Genomic DNA, 27,334 nt, shown 5'->3' on the forward strand with positions numbered 1-27,334 from the left:
TATCCTCACTTAGTGTATTGGAGACCTGGAAAAGAGAACAGAGTGAGGTTTGGGGAGGAAATGATATTCATAGGAAAATAAAACATTATTCATTTAAAAAAAAAATCTTTCATTTTTGCTGCCAGTAAGCTCTGGGAAAATAACAGTTATTTGAGCAACAGTATTATATTTATGTCCTAAAGCTGCAGAAAATTAGAAGGTTGAATTCTAATTGTACAGTCCAACCAGGCGCGTGATCCCAAGTTGATTGTGAGAGTAACAACCTAGTGCTTCCGCTTAAATTTAGAAGTGCAATAACTGGTGCCAGTGCTCTCACAGGCAGAGCTTTCTACCATCTCTGTACTGAATTGGAGTGTTGGTTGGTATGTATGTGTATGGGGAGTTGGGAACAGATGTACTCTAAAGCTTGGAATGGCTTTCATTTTCATCTCAACACTTCTGACTCTGAAACTGCAAAGGAGGTACCTTGTTCTTTTTTGTGCGAATGTACGCGCAAAAATGTAATGTTGAGGAACTGCAGTTTGTCATATATATCACCCAGAAGTGGCAGATTTTCTGTGTTTAGCTTGATACTATCTTCTGATGTCTATTGTTTATCTGCTCTAATTGAATGAATCATTGACTCATTAACCTGTAATAACTTATATTGAACTGGTTATCTCAGCTAATGCAGCTGGTTTTGAGCTTTTTTTAATCTGGAAAATATGTAGCAACATATAGACAGAAATACATGAGCAAATCAAGAATTTGCAGCTGCTTTGCATGTGCTTTTTAAAAATGAGGATAAAAAGATTTTTACACTGTTCAGCTGAAAGTAGTGAGAATTTTAAATATTGATGTGGAAAAACTGGCAGACAAGACAAGAGCAGACATGAATGAATAAGCAGTGCATCCTGTTGCATAGGATGACAGTATGTAGAACGTTGGCCTGCCAATAATAATCAAAGATGATGCCCTTAGGAAGAGAAGGTGAGAAAAAAAATAGGGTGAGGAGAAATGATTGGTTTTTATTGCCAGTACAGTGGCACAGATAGGAAGGTCAGGTCCTATCCTGGGGCTAAAATTAACATGTGTTACAGTACTTAAATGTCTGGTTTTTCTCATTGAATTTGTTTCTGCTTTTGTTGACCTATGCAAGGCTTTTGCATCAAGTTCAACAGAACTAGAATGGCATTCCTCCTTTTTGCTTCTGTGCAAACTAGTAGGGTTCTTCCTTAATTTTATTTTTTTTTTGTGTATGTTTGTTTAGAATAGAACCTTTCCAGTTCCTTTTCTAAGATGGAGAAATCTCAGCTCTGTGTACATGTGCACACATATTTTACTAAAGCTGTAGAGAGGAAAACAGACCAAGGTAAAGGTTGATTTTTAAAATCATTGTGGGACAAATAAACTGCTGCTATTCTTGCTGTGCTCATATTCCACCAGTTGTTGAAAGTACAGTGAGAAGTTATGAAAGAGGAAAGCAGAGTTAATATGTTTACTGGCAGAATAAAAATTTTCCATAAAGGTTTCAGACAGCTTTGTTTACTTTGTTTACTGTAATGTAGTCTCTTAAAACAGGTGGCCTGATATAAAAAAAACATCACCTGGGGGAAGCTTCCAAAGAATTGCCTCTTCGGAAGTGTCTTGTGTAGTTTATTTGCCAGGTATTTTTCCCCATTGACTGATGCATGTTCACTACCTCTACAGGTCACACAATTACAGTTTTGTTAAATGTATCTATTGTGGTAGTTCTTTTTGTCCAGTTAGCATTAGCTTGTTGTTGATATTGCTTATGAGCTAAAAATAATCATAGCAAACAATCCAATTGTTTTAACTTTATGAAGGTATCTTTGTTATCTTGTCTGACTAATAAGGAACATCATCTTTCAGGAAAAAAATGAATGGCTTCTGTACGTGAGATGCTTAAAACTTTCTTAATGTACCTGTGAAGCTTTTCAGACTTAAAAGCTCCCTGGGTCTACTTTTGTAATGTATAAGATACATATGTATTCATATATCAATAAAGTCATAACAAAACTGTTATGGAGCAAAAGGAAGTTATGCTTGCATTCTACAAATGCATTTTGTTCTTGACAGTTCTTTTCTCGTTTGGTGCTTGAATAATAAGATCAGCAAAAGTAATATAATGATTTATTTTGTACCTCTGAAGAGTTTCTGTGGCAGTGAAAGATCATGTCTTACACTACTGAAGCCATCTCAGCAGTGACTGCCTGGTTCTGGCCTTGTTTTGCTGGTACAACTGCTGATTTCAGTAGGTTATATGTTAAATAGATTGTTACTAGTCTGAGTAAGAGTTGCAAGAAACTAAGTGTGAGTATTTAAGCCTTATGTCAGATTTCGGGCTCAGCACTGGTTTGTATGTAAGTGAACGGATAGAGGGTTAACCTCATTCACGTTTGTACCTGAGCATGCCATTTAGGTGGTACAGTCTCAGAGCATAACTCATGGGTTATTTCATTTCCTCTGCCATCTGTGTTGTGAAGTTATTTAATAGCTTAATCTGTTACTGAGTTAATGAGCTCCTTACTTTGAGTTCTAGCTCAGCTAATATAAATGTATGTACTTTTGTTTGAAATTTAATAAAACAATGCTATTTTCTACTAGGCAGCTGGTCTGCCTGTCTGTAGGTAATGATGAGGACAGCTACAGGAAACAAACATGTAGTCCTTTTCTGCCTCATTGTTTTCCTTCTACTAATACTGAGGTCTTCCCAAGGCAGTTGTAGAGTGATTACAACTGAGGTTACTTTTGTTTCATTTGATCAGACCTGATTTTCCGCTTTAGAACTACAGCCTATGTTCTATGGAAGCACTAGAGTTCTGTATTTAGTGCTTGTTAAAGCACATTGGGGTACAGTATTTTTCATGCCTTGTGCTGATTCTTTCTGAAGCTTGCATTATCTTCATCTAATATTACAGTTATAAAATCGAAAGGGTGTTGTTGTGGTTTAACCCTAGCTGGCAACTAAACACCACACAGCTGCTCGCTCACTCCCCATCCCCCCCCCCCCCCCCAGTGGGATGAGGGAGAGAATCAGAAGAGTAAAAGTGTGAAAGCTCGTGGGTTGAGATAAAGACAGTTTAATAGGTAAAGCAAAAGCCGTGCACACAAGCAAAGGAAAACAGGGAATTCATTCACCGCTTCCCATTGGCAGGCAGGTGTTCAGCCATCTCCAGGAAAGCAGGGCTCCATCACGCGTAATGGTTACTTGGGAAGAGAAACACCATCACTCTGAAGGTCCCCCCAGTTTATATACTGGGCATGATGCCATATGGTCTGGGATATGCCTTTGGTCAGCTGGGGTCAGCTGTCCTGGTTATGTCCCCTCCCAACTTCTTGTGCTCCCCCAGCCTCCTTGCTGGTGGGGTGGGGTGAGGAGCAGAAAAGGCCTTGGCTGTGTGTGAGCACTGCTCAGCAGTAACTAAAACATCCCTGTGTTATCAACACTATTTCAGCACAAATCCGAAACATAGCCCTGCACTAGCTACTATCAAGAAAATTAACTCTGTCACAGACAAAACCGGCACAGGTGTTTACTATTTTTAAACTTGTTTCGAGCAGGTCCTGAGCTTCTTATTATTTTAGTATGAAATCTTTCTGAAGAAAAGGGGGTGACAAATTGAGGGAGGAAAAAAAAAAAGATCCATTTACTGCCAGATTGAGTGTATATTGATATCTTTCTACTTCATTAAAACCCTTTGAAACATTGCCATAAGCAGGTCTTTAAAAGAGTAAGCACCTGTGTGGTGCACAGTTCTCATTCATGAGAATTTGTCGTATACTTTACTGAATTAGTACTTTTCATGAGTTTTGGTGGGACATGTTAGGCTTCAAAGCCTAAGCTGTTCTTGGACCTAATCAGTCTAGAGGATACCTTTATACTCTTACATGAATAGTTTGCATCTCTAAATCCCAGCTCTAATTATAGACATTAGTCCAGAATGAGTTTAAGGAGGACATACTCAAGTTTATAAATGTGTTTATCCAGACACAGGGTGGAGCTGTGACCGCATCCTGTCACTTTTTGGTGTATTCTATCACTGAAGGCCTTGAGCCATTCCACCCTGCCTGTGCAGAGATTTATCATAGGCTGGCCAGTGCTTCTGTTCTCTTCCCTTCTTCTCAGAAGATGCTGTATACTACCGAGTTGCCTCATCATCTGTTTCCTTTGACTCCAGAATGGGAAATGTCAGTGCTCTTCTTACACAGTCACCAGTGAATGTGCAGACTGTCCACTGTTTCTGGGAACTGTGTAAGGCTATAGTCTTTCTGCAAATAGAAGTGCAGAGCTCTTATTTAGTGTGAAATAGCTCTTCCAAAATTTTGCTTTATTTAAATGACTGGCTCTCAATATTCAAAAGAAGAACCGAGATGAATCCAATTAGTTTGCCCTAGTTGTGAGTTGAAGTCATACAGAGGTGCTAAGTTTTGTGGCTAAATATAGGACTATGCCAGGACTAATTTGAAAACCTTTTCATGAACCTGTGGTGAGTGACAAGTTGAAATGAAACTTGAAACCATATGACTTCAGATTTTACATTTGAACAACTTCAATACTTAAAAAAATGGTGAGAATATGTTGGTTTGGCTGTATTTTCTCCCTTTGTTAATAATATAATGAACATAAGGACAAATATTTTTCTTTTGAAGAATGCTAATAGCACTTCCATTTATTTTATTTTTAATAGTTATTTTAAAATTCATTGAAATAATTTTCCATGGAGTTCTATTAATTACAAAAAAAACATACAGAAGGTGGAAGATGCTCTGTTGTTTCACATAGTTCTAGGGGATTGGTTTGTATCACAGATGACTGCTTTTGGAGTAAGAATAGTTCCTAGGCAATGCCTTCTCATGAGTTATTGCAGAAACGAATACCTTGAGCCTGCATATTTCTGAACTGTATATTTCTTACTCTCGTTTTTCCAACTGGAAGTATTTAGTACCTTTGTCTTGTGTCTGCAAAATTGGTTTCAATTCAATAGTTTTACTAGTTTTAGTTGACAGAATATACCATACTTGTCTGTCTCCCTTCCTAGCTGGATATGTAGGCTACACATGAGTAATTTTACTATAGTAAATAGTAAACTGTTTTTGTACTCATTGCTCATCTGATGAGTTTCTTGTCTGTCATGCTAAAAAAACCCTCCTGTCATCTGTGGAGACACAGAAAGGAAATAAAACAATTTTAAATCCTTTTTTATGCTCTCTAGATAGTGTTTAGGAAATAAGGCACTCAAATAGTTGGATTTCAATTATGGTATTTCTATTATTTTGAAGTACAGTATGCCACATGTGACTATAGTTTGTATTCCTAGGTCCTTTGACACAAGTATGACTTCAGCCTAACTTCATTTATGACTGGTTTTAATCTTGTGAATTGTGGGTCATTCTCCCCCCACACCACCCCTCAATTGTAGAGCTAGGCTGATACCAACAGTAAAAGCTTGAAGTTCTCTAACAATATACTTTTCATATTATGGTAATTTTACCTAGCATAGCTATGGTTTTACATTGTGATCTTTGTTTCAGAATTTTTCTTGATCCTCTTATTCACTTGAACACAGTGTACTGCAGAGTAGAACATGGAGTATTCCAGGTCCCAGGATTTACCAATTTATTGGAGACTGCATTTAGAGAAGGCTAAAATAACAGACTGTAGCCTATTGATTTAGAAGTTGTGTTCGAAGTTAGGAATGAGGCTGGAGTAAGAAATGTTTTGAAGGCTTTTCGAAGGGTTATCAGAAGGTGCGCTTTTTTTTTTTCTTTTCCTTCTGCAAACTGGTTGTTGGAAGCAAGTCCCTTCCCAGAATTCCAGTTATTTTGGTCAACATCCATGTATTGGTAGAGATCCTCTCACGTAGCTCTCCCTTTAGGGGTGGAGTGCTAATACACACACAAAAACATGGACTTGAGTATATTGCGAAATGCTTTATTCAGCCAGCTTGAATTTCTTTTTATATTAATTTCTTTGTTTCATGGAGATATCTGTACTTTTATTTAGTCATTCATATCTACTTTCTCTGGTTTTGTGCTGTTTCTTCTAGGATAAGTTGGATAGCCGACATTATTGTGGTGGTCTCTCCTGAAAATATTGAAATAATGAAGTCTATCATTGAAAGATATGGCCACAAAAGAGTTACGATAGTAAAAGGTGGAATAACTCGTCATCGGTCAATTTTCAATGGACTGAAAGTATTTGCAGAGAATGAATTTTCCAACCATCTGCTCCAGAAACCAGAAGTAGTGATTATCCATGATGCTGTGAGGCCATTTGTTGAAGAAGATATTCTTTCAAAAGTGGTTATGGCTGCTAAAGAACATGGGGTATGTACTATACAGCAATGCAACTCTGAAGTGTTTTTTATACTGTACAGTGTAAAATCATAATTGATAAATAAGGATTTTCCTAGCAATTTTATTAATGTATTATCTTGATTTTTAAGTAGAACAGATTCAGAATCCCTGTTATACAGAGAGGTCAGATGGGAGAGGGAGACATTTTTAAATGCTGCATGCGTTATTTGCTATGGGGAATAATTATTGTCATAGAGACTATCAGTAAGAGATTGAATTAATCAGCAATTTGTTAGTTGAAAGGTATATTACATAATGATAGTTTACCTTTTTGTCCATGCAGAATTCTTGCCTAATGCTAGAGTAGTTCAGCTGGTGATTACTAATAATAGCTAAAGAGAGTACTGCATTGGTTGACTTGCAAACTTTATGTGTTTTCATCTCAAACTTATATGCAAATCCTGAATAAGTGGCAAGAGAGCTATCTCTGTATTAATCTAAATTTTTCTAGAATCCATAAGCATTGCAAACTGCTGGGAAAAAGGGGAAGCAGTAAGCCTCCAACCATAGGTTGGAGATCCTCCTGGTCATCACTGCATCTGAGGACTAGGAATATTCACAGGAACCTGAAAGATTTCTCAGAAAGTAAGTGATATGTGAAGGGGAAGTGTTGGTAGAAGTTGTATTATGCAAGTAGAATGGTAGAGTTATTATTGTACAATTTGCTATCTTTACCTTGTACTTCAGTTCTCCATTGTAGAATGCTTCTCTACTTCAAGGAGATGATTTGAGGTAGAAGTCATTAGTGACAGCAGATTGTTTGGGTAGTAGAAAGCTAGGAAAATCTACCACTTTTTCAGGAAATGAGGTAAAACATAAGTTAATTGACAGATAATTCACAACTTCGACAGTGGAATAAAGAGTCCAAAGAATGAGTTGTGGTATTTCCTTAGCGCTCCTCCACCTTTTTTTGAAAGCTTGTAGTGTAAAAGGGGAATGTACCACTTGTTAAAATATTCATTATGAAAATTAAATTATGTAAGGTCTCTCAGAATATTGTGTTAGAAATCTAAATATATTGAGCTTCTTACTAGTAGGGCTGTACTTTTGTAGATTGGCTTAATAAAAAATGGCAATAAATAGAAACTCTGCTCTATAGTTTTCAGTGATACAGAACATAAGTTTCCAGTCATTAAAACTTAAATTCTGTTAGAATTTTAACAAGGTTTTTGACCTTTCTCGTATAGCACAAAATAGCTTTCCAGAATTGATTGTCTGCCAAAGACTTTAAAATAGATCTGCTTTGTAAATCTGTTTTAAATGAGATTCTTTGAGAGTAGAAGAAGAATGGGGTTAATTGTACTGATGTTGAGTTGAAATGAGAATAACTGTTTTCTCAATGTATTTGTGTTTACATGTCCTGCATGTTAAGGTTTATCACATTTCATTTGTCTTTGTGTTTAAGTTTTTTAACTTGTTCACTTTTTCTTGAAACTTGTGTGATTTTAATGTAATATTTTTTCCTGGTTTTCTTTTTAATTGGGTGTAAGACATTTTCAGTAAAACAGTAGGGAACCAAGGCAATCTCCACTGACCTTCGCAAGGCAGTGTACTCTAGTTCATCTGAACTTCTGACTGGTAAATATTTTCTTACCTAGATCACTGAGGTATCATTTGATCTCAAAAAGGTGATCTTATACATTTGTCATAGTCTTTTCCATTGTATAATGTCTGTCTGAAATGTGCGTGGTATTTATTGGCTCTGTGGTGGCTTCCTGTGTTGGCTTAGATCCACTGAATTCAGTGAGGCTAGGCTATCAGGGAACTGGACTCCAAAAGCTGTTAGCTATTGATGTTACCTGACAAAGTAATTGAATTAAGGAACATGAGAAGAACTTCGTTTTATGTAACAAATAGGAAAAGCTTCCTGCCAGAGAGAGGTGGCTATCTTCACTTGACAACTACAGAATTCTGCAGAACTAAGTGACTGGAAAGCTTAGACTCTTTCTCAAAACTGATACGCATGATTTTGAATATCAGAAAAAAAATTGATCAAGAGAAGCTATCATCTTTAGTTCTTCCTATAGTAAAATTCTTTGCATGTCTAAAAGGGAGTAAATTCTTCAATCTTTCAGTACAAAAAGTAATTACTTCCTTTTGCATTATATAGAAAGGTACAAAACCTGGCAGAAACACCATATTAAATCACTGGTGTAATAGGGGTAATGCTGTATTGTTGTTCATCTGCATACCATATAGATAGCATAAGTATGAGAAGCTTTAATGTTCTTTAAAATGGCAATTGATCAAGTAAGTTATTGCACTTATAGCTGCCAACTGTCAGACAAATAAACTGCGTTATTACACTTACTAATCAGTTTGTTATTTGCCTGTAGGAATCAAAATGTGCACCTTATCCAGAACTAATAAATTATGCCTTAAATCCCCCAAACAATCCCTTGATTATGTGAAAATATTACTTTGTAACCAATTAAATTCCATTTATGTTTGGGGGTAATTTTGTAATTAAAATTACATGTTTCTAGAAACAAATTCTTTATTGCTAGTAAAAGTTGGGAAAAGTGGAAGCTTCAGAAGGCATCAGTCCAAAGCCTCTAGCAATATCTCATTGCCAACATTGCATTTTAAACAACGTAACTAAAAAGAAAAATGCTTACAAGAAAAAAAATCAGGAAGGTGGGGGGGGAACTTGTCAGTTCTGCTGTTGAGAGTTAAAAAAAAAAAGTCACATACAGTCAAAGACTCTCTATCATTCTGTAGTTAACATAAACTAGATTTGAAAGTATAGTTTATTTCTTTGAAAGGGCTGAATCAAAATGGCATTCTTAAAAGCTGATTTCTGGAAGCTGTCTAACATCATTACTTTATTCTCGGCTTTAGCAAGGATCTGAACAAAGCATACATGCCAATACAGATGTACAGTGCTACTCAGTCTCGTGGACTCTTGTTCACATACACAATCAGTCAAAATAATACCCCCAGACAAAAAACACTCCATATTATGCTCAGTCTGTTCCTGTCTCTGAGTTTACTCAGACTCAGTGATGCGGTTATCAGTCTTACTGTATCGGAATGCTGGAGCAGAAAACATGCACCCATACACATGCTGTTCTTTCACCCAGATAGATAGCAAAATAAAATACTTTATGTATGATTGTTGAGTTGCATTAGCAAAATATGGTGGGTGGCAAATCAAAACCCACCTCTTTTTCTCCACTGAAGATGAAGGAGGACTTGGGTGGATAAATAGCTGATCTGGTGTCGTATACTTGAGTGGGGATGGCAATGCTGGAGCAGTTCTGCTCACTCTGTCCTTTCTTTGTTCTTTTTCTCTTAGAAGCAGTTATCTTTTTATGTTTTCTTATTATCTCCTCTGTTTTTTTGCCATATGTGGAATATTTTACACATGATCTTTGTCCTCTTTGTTATACTCAAAGATTGATTTTAGCCAGCTGTAGTGGCTGCATTAGTAACAGGCCATTTTTGATTCATATTTATACATTGGGTCATCTGAAGTCATCCTGTGCCTGTGTTCTTAGAGGTTCCGCTTTCATTGTAAGCTTGATACTTTGGGGGACTCCTGCTGTCCTGTCAGACACTTGTGCAAAAGCAGAATCAAGAACTGATGACATATTACCATCTTGACATGATTTTTATTCCACTGGTGGAATTAGTTCTGTAGTTTAGTAGACTCTGACTTATGTCAATGTAAAAATACATACTAATGAATTGTAGGGGCGTTATATAGCAATTTTAGAAGAAAACAACATTTGAAGAGCTACATTATTGGGTAGAGCAGAATCTGTTCAGTAGACCTGAAACTTTTCTGAATGTGTGAAGAACTCAAGTGTGGTTTTGCTGCTGTATGGAAAATAGTTATACAATGCATTATTCCTTTTTCAACTCTGTAGTAACGGATAACTATTGGAAACATACTGATGTTTCCATAGCTTATGGCATTATTGGTCCCATAGAAAGTTATAACCTTCTCACCCAAGTTGTTAATTCTTTTCTGTGTTGAATGGAGAACTAATGTATTGTTAGCAAATACTTGAAGTCTTTGTCCTAACAAGATGCAGTGTTTGGTGGTAGGAAAGCACTGGTAAGGAGAGAAACAGCTCTGTCATTTCTCAGTCTCAATTTAAGTGATTTAGATGATTCATTGCATTCATTAGGAAGGATGCAACTCAACCAACTGAAATACATAAATCATAGACAGAAACTTAAATTATAATCTCCCTTTCTTCTTTGCTGTATTTCTGTGTTGTACTAACAGAGTCAGCTGTGCCTAATAGTAGTATTTCATTCTTTTTAAAAAGGTGACTTAATCCCACGTTTTTTAGCTTCTGGAAAGTCTACACATACAGTAATTTTTACCTTACTTTTTTGGGGGTAAGATTAGGTTATCCTGGAAATAAATTTCGAGCATAGCTTCCTGTACATAAATGGTTGCTGAGGTCATTTTTATGTAATGTCTATAAAATGTATCTCCTTTAAATTTAGAGAAACTACAAATATGACACTGCTGTTGATTTTAGGCTAATTAAAATCTGTATGCTTCATCTGAGAAAACAATGTGACTTTGGAAAATGAAGCAGCCTTTAGCGAAGATGCATCTACTTAGTACTCAGATTTGTCCTTCCTGCAGCAAATCAAAGGAGTAAAGAAAGTAAAATAAGGGAAATCTCAGCTTGTCTAGCATGTGTGAGGAGCTGAGTAAAGGCCTTGGATCATTCTAGCCACTTTCTACATGGCAAGATCAGGAAGAGATTCTTAGCCATATCTCTCTGGCTAAGGATTAGGCATGCGCACCTCCCCAAGTTTTTCCCTTTTTCACCAAATATTGCACTGAAAAGAAATCTGAGTTTTCATCCAGAAATGCCCCCAGCTGCATTTTGGCTGAGTTGGTGTTCCGGGTGGTTGTGGCAAGGACAACACCAGCCCTGCAGGTTAGGTGAACTTCTGAAAGCCAACTTGGCCTGTTTCATACACTGTAATAGTTTGCTGGACTGGTTCTATGCTTATCCTTCTGTTTCCAAGAAGGTAAGTGGGTTGTGGTACAGATAGAACTAAAACTGCCTTGAGGAGCATTGGAGCATGTAGGAGAGAATTCATGAGGTATCAAATTCATACATACAAGTATTAGAGTCACTATTTGAGCCAAACTTGCATACTAAGGTATAATGATCCATTTTATGAGGCCCTTGATAACAGAAAAGGTCTTGGATGAAGCTCGTATAGAAAGATGACTTGAAATTTTGAATCTAGTGGGCTGTGAGAGAAAGAAGCTTGGGTGCAAGGTTTCCTGCAAGGAGAGGACACAAGCAGTTCTGAGGGAGGCAGCTGAGCAAATTCAGAAGGCAAAGACATTTGATAAGCAGGTGCAGAGTTGCTTAGGGAACTGCATGACCACAAACTATAGTGCCTGTGGTTTTGGTTGCTCAGGACTGTGTGTGTGGGAAAGAGTTATTAATTAAACGTTGCAGTTTTGCATTTGGTTGATTAAATTGTGCAAGAGTCCTCCTACAATACCTGAAGATTTTTTTTCATCTTTCTTCGTAATATGATGCAAATTATGTGTTTAATGATATGCAGTGGATCAGTAGACTTCACAACATGATATTGCTGATTTTGTAATGATGTAGACTTTCTGGTGGTAAAATATAACTTCTTAACTGTAATTGTAACTCCTGTGGCAGTAGCTTCAAGATTTCTACTCCACTGAATACAAATGTTAACTCTTCTTTTTATTGACTTAGTCTAATATGCAAAATCCTTTGTGGCACAGTGCACTCTGATAGCTTTTTGCAATGTAAATCAGTAATTAGGTTATGAAAGATGGCTTGCTGACTGTAAGATGTGTTTTGTTACTTGTTAATGCAAGATGATACTGTGCAGTCAAAGTAAAATAAACAGTCTTGTTAATTTTAGAGGCAAAAATGATTGTTTTCTTGATTCATTAATTTTTATAGCAAATATTCTGTTTAATTTTTGCCACCTAGATTTGCAGTATAGTACTAGTTAGAACTAGAGAGTGCTGGTAGCTCATCTTATTGTCATCTTATGTTGAATGAATGCCAAAATTTGAAGCTGTAAGTATACTTTACAATATTTCTAAAAATTTTGAAAAGTATTGGTAGCATACTGGCCACATGGTTTGCTTTGGAATGTTTAAATTGCTTAGACTGAATTTTACATGTTATAGAATCCATCATAATTGTGTATCATATACAACTATTGCTGACAACTGAAAAGATTAAATACGTCCTAAGAAAGTCTTGAAGCAGTATACCAGCATGTGCTGCTCTTCAGGTGGGGGATGCTATGTGTCGTCTGGATCATATACTTAGTATGGATCTTTGGTAGCATTATGCAGGCTTTATACAAACTTTGAAGTACTTTAAAAAAATCTATCAAGAAGAAAACAAAACCTTAATAAATGAGAACAGGTTGTTAAACATTACCAGTTATTGGCACTGTGACAAAAATTAGCTGAATATGTTGACTAAGGTAATAAGACCTTATTTGGCTAATAATATGATAAAATATATTTTATTGAATATACAGTACTACTGTATTTATGGAAAACATGAACTTCCTCTACCATTCTTTTATTTCTCACAAAGAATGCACAGATAAGGAATGCATGAGAAGAAATGCTATATAATTTGTATGACACCATTATAAATGTATGTATTGGTTTAATCCTGCTAACTTTTGTAATTTTATTCTTTATTGTATTAAAAATACTACATCTGATTTATGGCAGTAACTCATGATATAAGAGCCACATAAATGACATTCTTAAGACTTATTTTCAATCTGTTTTTTTAAAAAAAATACAATTTTAATATGAAATCAAATGTTTACATAAACTAGTTGTATCATTGTTGTTTGCAGTACCACTCTTTGCTTTTTCTTAGTATATATGTATGTTCTTGGTTTTTCTTCTTTTCCACTTTCAGTATGTTCTTGAGCTTGTTTTCAGTGCTGTGTGTTGAAGAATTGCGGCCTGTGATATGCCTAGTTCTGCTTTCTTCCTCCACCTCATATATATTTTCAGTTGCATATTCCTATCATCCTGTCTTTTTGAGGGGAATCCTCCTGATTTTCTTTGAGAAATCTTATTTTTTCCACAGAATAACATTTAGAATTTAGCATGTTGTCGATTAGATCTGACGCTTAGAGGTAAATGCTTTAAATACAAAAGAACAAAAATTATGTAAAGTAAAAAAGAACATTTGCAGTCTTAATTTTTGAGCAACAGTTTCTGTTATTGGTAATCTTCTTTAGTTTGCTATAGCTAATTGAGGCTCTGACGTGTCTTGATGTACATGTACTATCCCCAGTTACTCAGATAGTATGTTCTGATAAAGGTGACCTCATTAGAAGAAATGTTTTCTTTTTCTTAAACAGTGTCATAAATATACATTACATTTGTTTAAGGCATCCTCTGTCTTTGAAGTCAGTTCAATGTACAACATAGTGTCAGCTCATTAACATTGGATCAAAGTGTATATTAAATTTCTGATTAAACATCCCCTCTTTTGCAGCTAGGAATAAACACAATTATAACTTCTTCCTTCCTGGTGTTGGTTTAAGATTAACATGTGCCCAATTTTAGTGAGTTTGACTGTTGCTCCTAGCCAGCTGGGTAAACAGACTTTAAGGAAATGAGGTGAAGTTTAGCATACAAACCTTTTTTCATAGTGTTCAAAACTCCTTACATCTGTTCTAATTAACCTTCTTTTTAGGTTTAATATCTGTGTTACTCCAGGCTTGTTTAACATTTCAACCAGTGCTCTCCTTGGGCAATTAAAAGCTGCCAGTACAAATATGTCAAGATAGCTGGAATTTGACTCATTTGTGATACTGCCTACATAGAAGACATTTTAGTGGGTATCTCACTAATGAGAATCAAAGATCGTGTGCTCATAATGACTATGAATTTTGTTGGGGGTTTTTTCCAACAAAATTCAAAATAAGGTAATTTAAGAATTATTCTTGTTGTTTAATAAAAGGAAGATACCTGGCAGAAAGAAGGTAACCTTTTTTCTTCAGCCTTAATCTCCAATGGATACACAGCCCAGGTTGCGGATTGTACTTGTTTGTCGGTAGAAGGAATCCTGTCCCCACCACAGCACTACCACACAAATTATGTCTCTGCTACATGGTAGAGTCTGGGTGTGAGTGTGGGTGAAAGTATGATGTGCCCTGGACTCAAATTTGTGTTTCTGCATGATAATGAGAGTACCTCTACCTTTATTGTGGTCTGCTATTCTTGACTGAGTGAGTCATCCTGGTTGTCCTGTAGTCTTGACTGTATGCCATATCTGGTCCTTCAAAAGAAGCGTGCAGCTGAGGTACTGGTTTGGGGGGGGTGTGTGTGTCTTTTGGACATGACATTAACAGAAGGAGTTATGGGGGCAGATTGTGACAGGTTTGAGTTGAACCCATGCAGCCAGACTGCTGCCTTGCCTTGCTGTACAGCAAGTAGGTGGCTTCTGGGTGCAGAAGGAGGTTATGAACTCTGTGGACTATGTGCAGTCTTGGATTGGTTCAGTTTGGAAGTTTGGCTAGTTTGGGCTTGAACATGTGTTCACACCTAAGTTTAGAAAACTTTGCACATATAGCCAAATTGTAGTTATCAACTATACTTCTGTATAGGAGTGGTAGCTGATAGTTTGTGTTGTTACTTCATCTATGTCCTGATCTTTTCCATCTAAATAGAATTCTTTTGTCAGGATTTTTGTAGGCTGGAGGAGGAAATACTCCAAGTCTTCCACCTCTGCAGTGGAATCGTAAAACTTATCATAGATTACAACTTTTGGTTATAGAGAAGATAAAATGTGACCCTAGACAACAGCTGGATACAAAATGCAGAAAAGGAAAAGAAAAAAAGAAACATAAGGAAAAAAAAGCGCCATATTTCAATGTGATACCTTGAATGTGCATTGGAAGAAATTCTCTTATTGCTTTATTTTACAAAGATAGTTATATGACTTTGTTTAAGTAGATATTCTCCCCTTCAGATTTACAATATAAAAGATTTGAAAAGAACATCCTCTTAAATATGTGAACTATTTTAATCTTATAATTGAGTTTTTGAATTTTGCTTTGAAGATTCTGTTTGATAAATTTGGAATAAGAAATCTTTCAGTAGAGACAATTCTTCTAACTTAAATGGTAATTACTGAGTCTGGCTGAAGCATGTTGATTACTACAGATACAATTAGTTTGAGTGCAGATGTCTGAATAGAAATGCATGTTTCTACCTGTTCAATGCATCACAGATACTGTGTTTATTTCTGTATTTTTTCATACTGTAGTTGGCTGTGAATGCCCTTCATGGCAAGTAGTTTGATCTGTGTAAAAGAATACTTTCGCTGTAGTAACATGTGGAAACAATTTGATGGAATAAAATGAGAAGAAATTAATCATAGTTATTCTGAGCTTCTTTCACTGGTACATAGCCAGCCCTAATTTAGACTGAAATCCTTAGGAGATGGTAGTGTTTGGTAACATATAAATAATCTTTCACCTAATAAAAAACATTCCAGGACATATTTGTAAACTGTTAGATACCTAGCTTGTCTAAATAAACATCGATTATTATTGTTACATAGTTGAACAGTGTCCTAATGCAATCCCTGCCTTCATGTAAAAGCAAGATAAAATTGTTTGTGTATTTACCAAATTCACCTCTACAAAATTGACTTTAATGGCGTTCCAAGATGGATGTATTTGTCTTACTAAGTGTGACTAGCCACACAATCTCCAGCGTACAGTTTTGACGAAGTCAGCTGCTTTGAAGTGATGAAAATATATTCTAATATACTTCTATTTCCAGTGTATATATGCAAGACAAGTTTATTTTTTCTAAGGCAGGGTGACTAAATTATCTGGGAGTCTTGGTTCAGTACTATTTTGCTTGTCACAGTTGAAACCAACTCTGATTAAAGAATTAATAAATATGAATATTGAGAAAACATTAAAAACATGAGAATAGGGACATTCTTTTAAAGATAGCACTCATAAGCTATGCTTGTATGTGTTTGACATCAGGTCTATTCCTAAGTAAATTTAAAACATGAAGTCTAATGCAGTTAGGGTGAGTGAGATATAAAATGTACATTTACTTAATGCTGCTAGACAGCTGAGAAGGTAGAAAGCACAGGGAAAATGAATTTCAGGGGAGATGGAGGCTGTGAATGGAGAAGAAAAGTATTGTTGGTGTAATTAAATGTAGAAGGGAGTCATGCTAGAAGGATGGGAGAGTCTGCTCATTTAGGACTAGACTCCGTAAAGTTTTAGACTGTGATTCCCACTCACTTGAAATTTAGGGTTGCACATTGGCTATGTAAGTGAACTTTTTGGGTCGTCATCAGTACTTGGGGCCTACTGGGGACAGGGGCATGCCAAAGATGTAGCATACTTTTTTTTTAGTATGCCAGCTTGCAGGATCTGTGGTTGTCTGAGCTTGTTACCACACTGTTGTAAAACAAAAGGAATTGTACTTACGGTATTTTTCTTAAGGATTTTGTGCCACTGCATTGTTTTTTTTTCTCTTTCTAGTCCATATCACTCAACTTGTTGAGCTTAGCAGCTGTTTAGCATTGTTGTGTTTCAACTCTGGCTATAAAAAATTACCAGATCAGTGATGTGGGTGTGTTGGTTTTCATGCTCTTTTGGAGCTTCTGGCTCTTTGATAACTTGTTCTTGGTAGGTTGTATTCTAGATGTGGAGTGTTGGTCTCAGCTGAATAATGCACTATGTGTTGGGAGTATTTGTAATCTGGATAATTTCTTGCTTGTCATATAAGCTCCATCTGCCCCCCTAATCCTTTTGGAAATTTTAGTGGGTTCTGTTTTGTGTGTGTGTGGTTTTTGTTTTTTTTTTTAAATAAAATGAGGATTTTCAGTTTTTATGAATATTCAGTGAAAATAAGCTATACTGCATTGTGTCAGTCAGGTTGCTACGTTGTGCGTAGGCTTCTGTGGCCTAAACATTCGTACTTCATTTTGTAATAAAAGATGTCATCAATAGTGCTTGGATTTTACTCTCCTTGTGTTGAATGTGAAGTGGATGCATTTTGTGTATGATTTTGAAAGCAAAACTACTTGAGATCTGGGTCAAAATGATTAGAAATTGGAAGATGAGTACTCTGGGAAATGTTAGTGTAAGACCCACTTGCTTTAGATGCAGAGGATGTGTATTTTGTGGTAGGCTAGTTCAAAGTGAAAAAAAAAGGGTCTTTAAAACTATAGTGACACTACCAAGTACTTAAAATTTTAAATGAGGACAGATTTTCTTTTTTTAATTCATTTTTTTAAATTCATGTCTGAGCCTCTTGCCTGACAGCCGGGCCAAATACCTGTACATTCCTGACATAAATAGCAAGTCAAAGCTTCTTGAATTAGAACAAATAAAATTCAAATACCTGAGACTCAGTATATACCCTCTTTACTTATATGGACATAATTCTTTGTTATTGATTCATAACCAGATAAACAACTTGGAAATTCCTTGCAAAGAATGAAATATTTGGTGGTGTAGCTGAATAGACATAGACTAGCTGGGTGACTGTGTTCTTCACTTACACTCCACAGTCATCAGTGGCAAAAGCTCCTTCTGATACCGTGGTCCTTCATTGTATTATTTGCCCTACTGTGCCCTAATGTTTAAGTTTCTGAACTTAAAAATGTGGTCTTGTAGCCTGTCTTAAGTACCTAAATTCCCTGTTTAGGTCATTGCAAGACTGCTAGGAGTGGAATTCAGAAGAGGCTTTGTGCTGAATAGCTTTGTGCTGAGTAGGGAGGACGCTTGCACTAAGCAGAAGGAAATGCCACAGAACGAGCCATACATCTTAAACTGTGCCCCTCTTTGGCCTGTATATGAGAACAAAATTCACAGCTCAATTCTTCTGATTTTACATGTCAAATATTATGTTTACACCATGAATGAAGATAGCCATGAGCCAATTTTGGAAGTAGAAGCACGTGCGGTGAGGTCTGTGTAAGCCAGTTTGGGTTTGGCAGCTGTGTCGGCATGTGCCAGCTAGAGAATGTCGCCAAAAGTACTGCAGATGCAAGGTTTCCTGCGTTAGGATCTCAGCTCTCTTGTCCCATATGAAAACAGCACAGGGCATACAGAAGCCAGTATTTTCCTTTGCTTGATCCCAGTTTCACCCAGTTTGAAAGTGGCCTTAGGAACTAATGTAGTTCTTGTGTCACTGAGGTGGTAAACTCAGCCCTGTGTTGGGTCACATCATCTGGTTGAGGGAGCCCGTGTGTGTATACTGAGACAGAGGAAGGTCTTGCAGAAAGGTGAGCCAGTACTGAGCAAAACAACCAACCAGTTTCTGTATCCTGTCTCAGGATTTTAAGGTTTCAACTCAGTGCTGCATCTTAGCAAGTATGCTCTAGCTCATAGATTCACGGCTTTTGGACCCCAGCTGCTCATCACATGAAGGTTTTCTGTGCGGTAGAAACTGTCTGGCTTTAGTAAGTACTAGAGCTCTGCATTCTGCTTTTAGACCATAGAGCAGTCATGGACTGAGTTGTCCTTTTTTGAAATAAAAGCTGATTTTTTTAATCAAATGACTGCTAGTTATCCTGTTACTGCATACGTAGTAAAAAATTTCCCTTGCATGATCAGAAGTCAGCCATAAATCTTATTCTTTGTATCAAACTTCATGTTTTCAGTCCATGTGAGGTATAGTTTGAGTGGACTTGCCTGACTTGTGATTTCTCATTGAAATGGAGGGAAGACAGGTGAGAAGCTCTCAGCCTGCCACACTGGACTCAGAGCTGGGATAATGTAAAGCAAAAGTGTAGTTGTTTGAAAAAATGCCATTTGTTAAATTTTAGGTGCCATGAAGCTTTCAATTACTTGAGAAGTTAATTGGGGTTTTCTAAAGTGATGTGTTTGGATTTATTAGAAATTAGATCTTCTTGAATCTTCTGGAAGAGCTAGGCCTCAGCAGAGCAGAAGATGTGGTTCAGTATTGTCACAAAGATACAGATACAGACATTCATGAATTTTTATTGTGCAATAAACCAGATGTCAAGAAAACAATGTGTTTCAGAGCTCTTTTAAGATATAATTTTGAGTATTTCAATTTTATTTAGAATTGCAGTTTGGTTTTTTGTTCCTCAGAGTGCGTGTTTCACTTGTGAGATTTGGTTACGCAAGTCACATTGTATTCTCTTGGCCTGTTTTATGCTTAAAATGTAACATGACATGACTGTTAAAAACTGTAATAAAATATTGGATCAGGCTAAGAAATCCTCTTTTGCTAACTGGTTTTCTGGAATTGTAACTGTTTCAGAAAAAAAATTCAAATAGACTTAACTAATTACAGAAAAGCTGTGGCTAGCATGCTGCTCTGTCTCTTTTCCCATGACCTTCTAATTTTATAATTTTTTGTGTGTGTGTGTGACCAATTAAAATATGACGGCAGAGCAAAATAACATAGTCCAAATGCCCAGCAGCTGGGATATAGAGGTAATAATCCATGTCCTGGAATGATAGGAAACAGAGAGGGGACAAGTTGCAGATAATTTAGTCTCTCTACTTCTGCTTATGCACAGCTTTTCCTCAAAGTACATCTGTTAAATTTACTCCTCATTTAATACATTGATGTATTACTAAAATTAGAGTGGTGTTCAGTTTTGTCAGTTTGTCTTTTCTATTACAGAAGTAAAATTGATTCTGCCTAGGACAGAAGATGGACTAGATGACCTCTTGAGATCCTTTACAGGCAGTTCTGCAATTTCATAGTTCTCACTGATCTTTCTGTACCATGTTTTGCCTTTGAATGATACTGTTTTGCTCCATGTAGTGTTTTATATAGATAGCTCTTCCCATGTATTAGAAAGAAAAAGCGCTTTTCAGATTTTGAGAAAGTGGTTCAGATATTTCTCTTGTCAAATTAATCTTTTGAATCTTTTCTCTCCCTTCTCCCTGCCCTGGTAGCTCGTGCATAACAGAACTCTTTGGACATTAGAAATTGTTTCACATCTCTGTCCTCATTTTGTAAAAGAATGAACTAAGAAGCTGTATTTTAGAGCTCATAAAGTGCTCAACACGCTGACTGCATTCCTCTTTGTTTTATTGTTCAGCAGTGTGAAAGGGGGAGGGAAGACAACTAGTTCTTTCTCTTCTGAGAAGAAAAAGACTTTGGGCTCACTTTTTATGTCTCATTCTACCACTGTATGCTTATCTGAGGTCAGAAATAGTGTAAGAATGGACAGGACTCATATGTATGAGGGCAGGATTTGCCAACAGAAGATAAACAATAACAGTACTCTTATTTTATGTGATGAGACCTATTTTTTTTCTGTGTCAAAGCTCACTAGGCCTCAGAAGATCTTCTGTGACTGCAGTGAAAAGTGTCAGAATTCACCATTGGGAGTAGTTTTCTAGGTATACTGATTTAAGATGTTGGATAATTCCAGATGTTTTGGAACAGTATCAATTATTCTTTTTTAATACTCTTAAAAATAGATAATAAACAGTATAGTGTAAGGATGCCATTCTCAGTGGTTGGCATTGTTAGGGAGCATGCTTTTTGCCCTGTGACTTGATAAGCAATGTTCTGCCATTGCATCCTTTTCTTCATTATTGTATGGACAACTCTTGTCCCAATTGCCTTTAGCTTCATATAAAGTTCATGTGAGCATTTGATAACTGACTGATGAAGTGTGGGTAACCTTCTGGTATCAAAATGACTAAAACCAGCTAGAAGAGTTCTGTTTCAGAGATGCCATAGATCTTTAATACTATGTATTGATGAAAAGATCAGAGATACATGTTTAATTAGTTTAAAATCTTAAGCAAAGCCAAAACTGAAATATAAGCATTTAAATATCTGTTCTGGGGCACAGTGCTGCCACATATCGAATACTTTCTGATGTATGTAGTGTGTTTGCAGTGATTTTGCTGGTAAGTGTGGTTGCTCAGTATTTCACAGGGTGAATTCAACATGGAGGAACAAGCTCAATTTTCTGAAACTTTTCTTGTTGCTTATTTCTGAGCAGTTTAGCCATATTGAAATCTGTGAAAGCAGTAGGTGTTGTGAATTGTGAAGATGTCTCAGGTGTGTCTCCTGCTGTTTGATATCTGAATAGGCCTAGAACTGTCCTCACAGAAACCACCTAATATGTGTGTGTGTAGAAGAAAGTCTGAAAAACGAACATCTCAGATCTGTACATGTTTTGCAGTAGATGTTTATGAAGGACTTAAGATATTTTTTTTGTTGTTATTGGCCCTCAGTTTGTACTTACACAGTCTTCCATTGCTATATTCATATTAAAAGTGTCATACAGACTAAGTAGTATGACATCCATTATGAGATACATAAAAGATAAATAAGTAGAAAATGTATTTTAAAACTCTTACTTTTTTTAACTGCGGCTATCTGTTATACATTAATATTAATAACATTTAGGCCTCTCTTTGTGTTTTGTTCCACAGGCAGCAGGAGCAATTCGTCCTCTAGTTTCTACTGTTATTGCCTCTGCTGCAGATGGCTGTTTAGACCACTCATTGGAACGTGCTAGGTACAGAGCAAGTGAAATGCCTCAGGCTTTCTTGTTTGATATAATCTATGAAGCATACCGACAGGTAAGACTTTGAGACTTTCTAAGACTTTTTTCCATTTACTTTAGGTAAAAAAAAAAAAAGTTATCTTTATTTCTCTTATTTCAAAAATAGAGATCCAGCATCTATTTCAGATCACATCAAACTGTATGCATATTACTTCTCTGTAGTCTTTTGATGAAAATGCTTTATTATTCTAATTTATTCAAGTTTTTCGATTATCAAACTGCCAAATACAAGAGGGGGTGAGGGATCTAAATTATTGGAAAGATAGATTTGCTTTGATTTTTATTGTGCATTAAACAGATTACTTAAATGTGTGGGTTAATGTGTTTAAAGTTAGGTATGTAGTAAGTATGTATTGTTGACTGAGGGTATCAAAGAGTTTTGGATGCACAGTGTAATAATGGCATGTAATAAAATGATGGGATACAGGCTGTTCTAAAATATTGGGATAATACTAACTCGATACATCTAGGTAAATAAGTGTTTAGTTTGTTTTGTGTTGTGTGTGTATTGTATGTACTTTGATTAGTGCCTGAAAATAATATTTACTTGGTCTCTGTTGTATTTCTCCATTTTTTTCCTAATATATTGCTTGATCAATACCATGATCTTTATTTAAGAAAATAAAAATTGTGTGTAGTGTGTTAAACCCTGACTCTTTGCCTTTATACCTCTTGAAGACTGCTTTTGTTTGCCCCACCCTGCATTCACAGTTTACTGGAAATGCTCCAGGCTTTCGTCTCAGCATTCTACTTCCTTTTCATTCATCACCTTGTGGAAATTGCCTGTCCTCCAGGTGTCTTCCAGACTGACTGGAAGCAGAGCATTTCTTCATTTGTCACTTGGAAGGAATTATTTTGCACTCCAGTAATGCTGACAGTCATGCTTCCCATCAGTCTCATTTCTAGAGTAAACAAGCCCAAATTACTGATATCCACCTTCAGAGAGTACATAGCTTAGAAGTCACCAACAACAGAACAAATGCATGGACAGGCAATGAAGAAGAAACAGTTGCTTAATTGTTCAGTAATTGTTTTACTTAGAAATGTTGGCGCAAATTCCAGGTCATACCCTTTATGCTTGTTACATGAAGCTGTTCTTAGATGCTGAAGATGAAGGGCTGTCCAAGATGAAGAGCTACTCAAGTGATTGGACTAGCTTCAACCTTTTTACTTCTGACAGGAAGCAGGGGGATGTTCTTGGTGTGCATGATAACACACAGCTGATACTTCTAAGTGAGACTCTAGCTTGAATGTGGTGGGCATGCTCGTGATAAAGGCAGCATATACGTGCATAGAACACATCTCAAGAGACAACAGCTACTGTTGGTTATGCAACTGTTTCTTTCTTGTTGATGTGTATCTCTTTTTGGCAAATTGCATGTTTATGTGTTGTTTCTCAAAAAAAACCAAACCAAAAATCAAAACAAACTCCTATTTTTTCCTACTGTGTTTGCTCTTAGTTTGGAGATACAGTAGAGCTGGCAAATACATAAAAAGCTTTTACCCTAAATGCCTTGCTCAAAAGGGAACTATATTTGCAGTCCCTATGCTCCTCTGAATAGTGTTCTCTTGTCACAGATGCATTCCATCAGTCTTCTTTTTTGTATCCCTGCTCTTTCAAGAACAAGCCACCAAAGTTGTTAGCAAGCAACCAAGGCTATGGTTCCTTGTCCCCAGTTCCCTTTGCATTGGCTAAATTCTGATCATTTAAATGCTCTGTGCCTTGGAGCTCTGGGAAGGATAACACTTTGCTAAATCTCTCAACTCATATTGTTTGCTAATTATTTATGTTTCAATGGTGCCTAGCTGTCCAAGTCCAGGATTAAGACCCTATTGTTCTGGGAACTGTACAAACAAATAAAAAAAGATAGATAATCGTTGTCCTGAAAAACTTAGTCAAGCTACTGTAGGACAGATTTTTGTAGGAATGGATGCAGCTTATGCTTCCTAAATATTTACGTACCCATCATTAGTTCCCACAACAACCTGGTGAAGTAGGTAAGTATCATTGTACAGATGAACAAAAAAAGATAAAATAATTTTGTTGCTCATGTTGCAAGTCATTCACAAAGCTGGGAGTGGAATTCATTTTAGCTGACTAGGCATGGGATCATGATCCCACTCCTGTGTATTTTATACAGTTGTGACCTTTATGCAACAACAGTGTGGGGAAAAACAACAGTCAAACATGCATTCCTTAGAAAGAAACTGTCCATTTGAATTATTGCTTCAAATAACGTAGGCTTTTCAGTTACATTGTGGATAATGTGGAACACTGCTTTTAAACGCTGTCTCTATTTAAATGCATCCTCTGATGTGAGTAGGTAGATTCAGAGAGTTTACTTCCATGTGTGTTCTTTTTCATGAATGTAAGATCTCTGAGTATCTTGATCTCTAAGTTGCAACATTCAAGTAAAAGTCAGTTATCTGATCCTTGCAGGTTTGCCATCTATATTCTTTTTTGCTCTTCTTGTCTTGTACCAATTTGGGCAGAGCAGACTACTGGTCCTTCTCCTTTTATTGCTGTTTTGAATGTATTTAGCACTAGAAATGAATAAGCTATTAACACTATTAAAATACGTAAAAATACTTTTGTATGATCTTCATCAAATTAAAAGTAATTTCCTTAGAAAACTTTTTCTATTTCTTGCTTGATTAAAAAATAATAGTAATGATTTGGGGGAAAAGGCATGCCTTGTACATAAAATTAATTGAAGTAGATACAACAAATGCCAAAGACTGTTTTTTTTACAATATTGTCTTAAAATATATGTATACTACAGTGAATTTCCTTTACATTTGGTGCCAAAAATCCAGCACAGATTTTGAGGATGTTCAGCCAGGATTTTGTGTGCATTTCATTGCGATGCATCTCGTTTTTTTGTGCTGGATCTCAATTTAGTTTTCACTCTTACCTCTTCTCTGTTGCCTACAACATACGTATTCCAAACAGATCTTCTTTGTTCAGATATATGTTGCTTTCTGATTTAACTGTGATGATGTCAAGATTTCTGACATCCTGTTAACTTCTCAGCTTTGTAGTACTGCTGTTGGAACCTTTTAAATTTTGTTGCTTAAAAATTGCATGCACTCCGTTGTCTTTGTAATGACTTTGAGAGCTCGTTAAAACAAAGATTCTTCATCACTTGCATATCTGATATTTAAGCCCCCTTTAAGAGGGCTTTTCAAAGGTTAAAAACCAGTACTTTTATGTTTTTAATGTGATTTTTCTGGCTTTGGTTTTTCCTTATTACAACCACTTTGTCAAAAAAAAGGAAAAATGTTGAACTGGAAGTGATACCAAATTAGAGTCTGTTTGGTCAGTTACCCAGAAATGGGGTTAAGTATTCAATCCATTACCTCTGAAGTATGCTATGAAATAATTTCCATTGTGTTTCTAATTTTTGCTCCTGTTGTGTGAGAGAATTAGGTTCTGCGAGAAGGTACACATTATATTATTTTCAAAAAGGTTTCTTGTCACCACTAGTCACATCTCCTTTTGCTAGGTGTATTAACTTGAAATCTTCTGTTCTTTGGAATGGTCCTCCTCTCGCAATTCTATAATATTTCTTGATCCTAATGGGGAAATTATTTCATCTTTCTACTCTGCTGTCGTAAGGTAGCCAAGGACTTCTACCGGCAGTGTAGGGGTGGTTGGTTGGTTTGTTTTTAATCCCCAGAGGGGATTAAAATCTGAAATGGGAGGAGCAATCAAAAAAATGTTGGTGAGGTACTGGATACTGCTAGGTCTTTGGATGGTTAATTTTGAATAATTTTTTTTAACCATACTGAAACAATAGTATAGATTTATGAAAATATTTCCTTAAAAATAATCTCAAACTTTTTTAGTTAACATCAATTTTAACATCAACTAGTGGTGGAAGCAGCTTTTTTTTGGTATGTCTGTGTATATGCTTGAGAGGAAAAAACCCCAGACATTTGGATGTCCCATATTTTTTCTTTTTTACTGGGGGAATTCGAGCAGTTTGAGAACCATTGTTGTTTCTTGGCAAAAGAAGAATTTGGAGTACTTTGTGTCTGTCTTTTTGTGATGCAGCAGGTAGGTGGAGGTGCAACAGGGAAGGGAAATCTTTTCAGTATTCTTCTGCCTCAAATGATAATTGCACCAATGCAGCAGGATCAGAAGACCACTGTTCAGGAAATAAGCTACTCCTTCCACCTCAGAATGGATCAGTGATACTGATTTAAACATCTTTATAAAGTTTCTGTTACATTGTTGTACATTTTACTTTTAACTCAGGATACCTCTTGGCCCCTGTATTGGACATCACATAAGCCAGACTAAAAACATTTAAGAGTAATATTGAAGTTAAGCAACTGTTCAGAGCCCACAACAGCCAGTGGAGCTAAAATGATGTCTTGATCTTAAAAGGCCTCACTATTCTGGCTTATGTGTCATTAGATAGAGCACTTAACTATAATAAATGAATAGACATAATGGGACTTTGGCAGATACAGGCACGTATCCCTGTATGTAAGGCCGCTTAATCCTTTCTGTTGCAAATCTCTGTGTTCAGTTGGTTCTATGAAGCATGGGAAAACAGCTGTTTACTTCTACTTCAGTGAAATATTCTGATGCCTCCACTTTGTAGTAGGACTTTGGAATTTGGCGTTGGGATGGTTCTGAGGAGGGAAAAGGATGAATTATACAAGCCTCCTTATATATGCCTGTGAGTGTTATTGAGTCACTCATCATATATATCCCTCCTCACCTCATATTCTTATGAAGTACAGCACTGGTTTCATACCCTTCAATTTGTTAAATTTATAAAATTTATAAAAGTTATAGCTTTAATTTATATAATGCATGCTTGACACAAGGTGAACAAGTGACAGATGCAAACAACTGCAAGGGGAGAAAGAACTGTATTTATAATGCGTGTGGTATCTTGCAGGCAGAAGGCTTTACCTTAGCCAGGGATTTTCCTTGGGATGTTGGGTAAAAGGCTGTATAAATGTGTTAAGGGGATAAACGTAATGTTGCATCAGTGCTCTTAGTTCTGGTATGTCTAAATTTGTGAGTTCTTGTTTCCTGCACAATGTAATGAACCATACCACTAACTTTCAGTAAATTTTAGTAGTGGACAAGTTAAACTTTTTAAAATAAAAAATGAAAATCTCTAATAACTAGTAAAACTTGTTGAAAAGTTGTAAAATTGCAAACCCCATGATTTACTTCAATTCTAACCTACCTGGATTTTTTTTTTTTTTTTTTTTTTTTAGGTTAATAGGAATTAAATTCCTGATCTTTGGAGATGCATGTTTTTTTTCTATTCTTATCAGCCCTAAGGGAAATCAGAAAAGTTTAAGTGTTAATTGAAAATCCACCCTTTCCAAAGATAGCAAATGAAGGATAAATTCCTTAGACCAGACTTGTTCAT

At 36.3% G+C, this 27,334-nt stretch overlaps 1 protein-coding gene across 2 annotated transcripts in view; it reads left to right on the forward strand.

Annotated features, from left to right (window-relative positions):
• Positions 1-27,334, forward strand: part of CRPPA (CDP-L-ribitol pyrophosphorylase A) — a 122,424-nt gene that overhangs the window by 1,774 nt on the left and 93,316 nt on the right. For both annotated transcript variants that reach the window (XM_069774130.1, XM_069774121.1), the window contains exons 2-3: positions 6,051-6,330; positions 21,799-21,948. In XM_069774130.1, coding sequence (XP_069630231.1) covers positions 6,051-6,330; positions 21,799-21,948 — 430 coding nt within the window. The remainder of the gene's footprint in view (positions 1-6,050; positions 6,331-21,798; positions 21,949-27,334) is intronic.

Source organism: Haliaeetus albicilla, chromosome 2, assembly GCF_947461875.1.
Source record: "Haliaeetus albicilla chromosome 2, bHalAlb1.1, whole genome shotgun sequence".
Lineage (NCBI taxonomy): Eukaryota > Metazoa > Chordata > Aves > Accipitriformes > Accipitridae > Haliaeetus > Haliaeetus albicilla.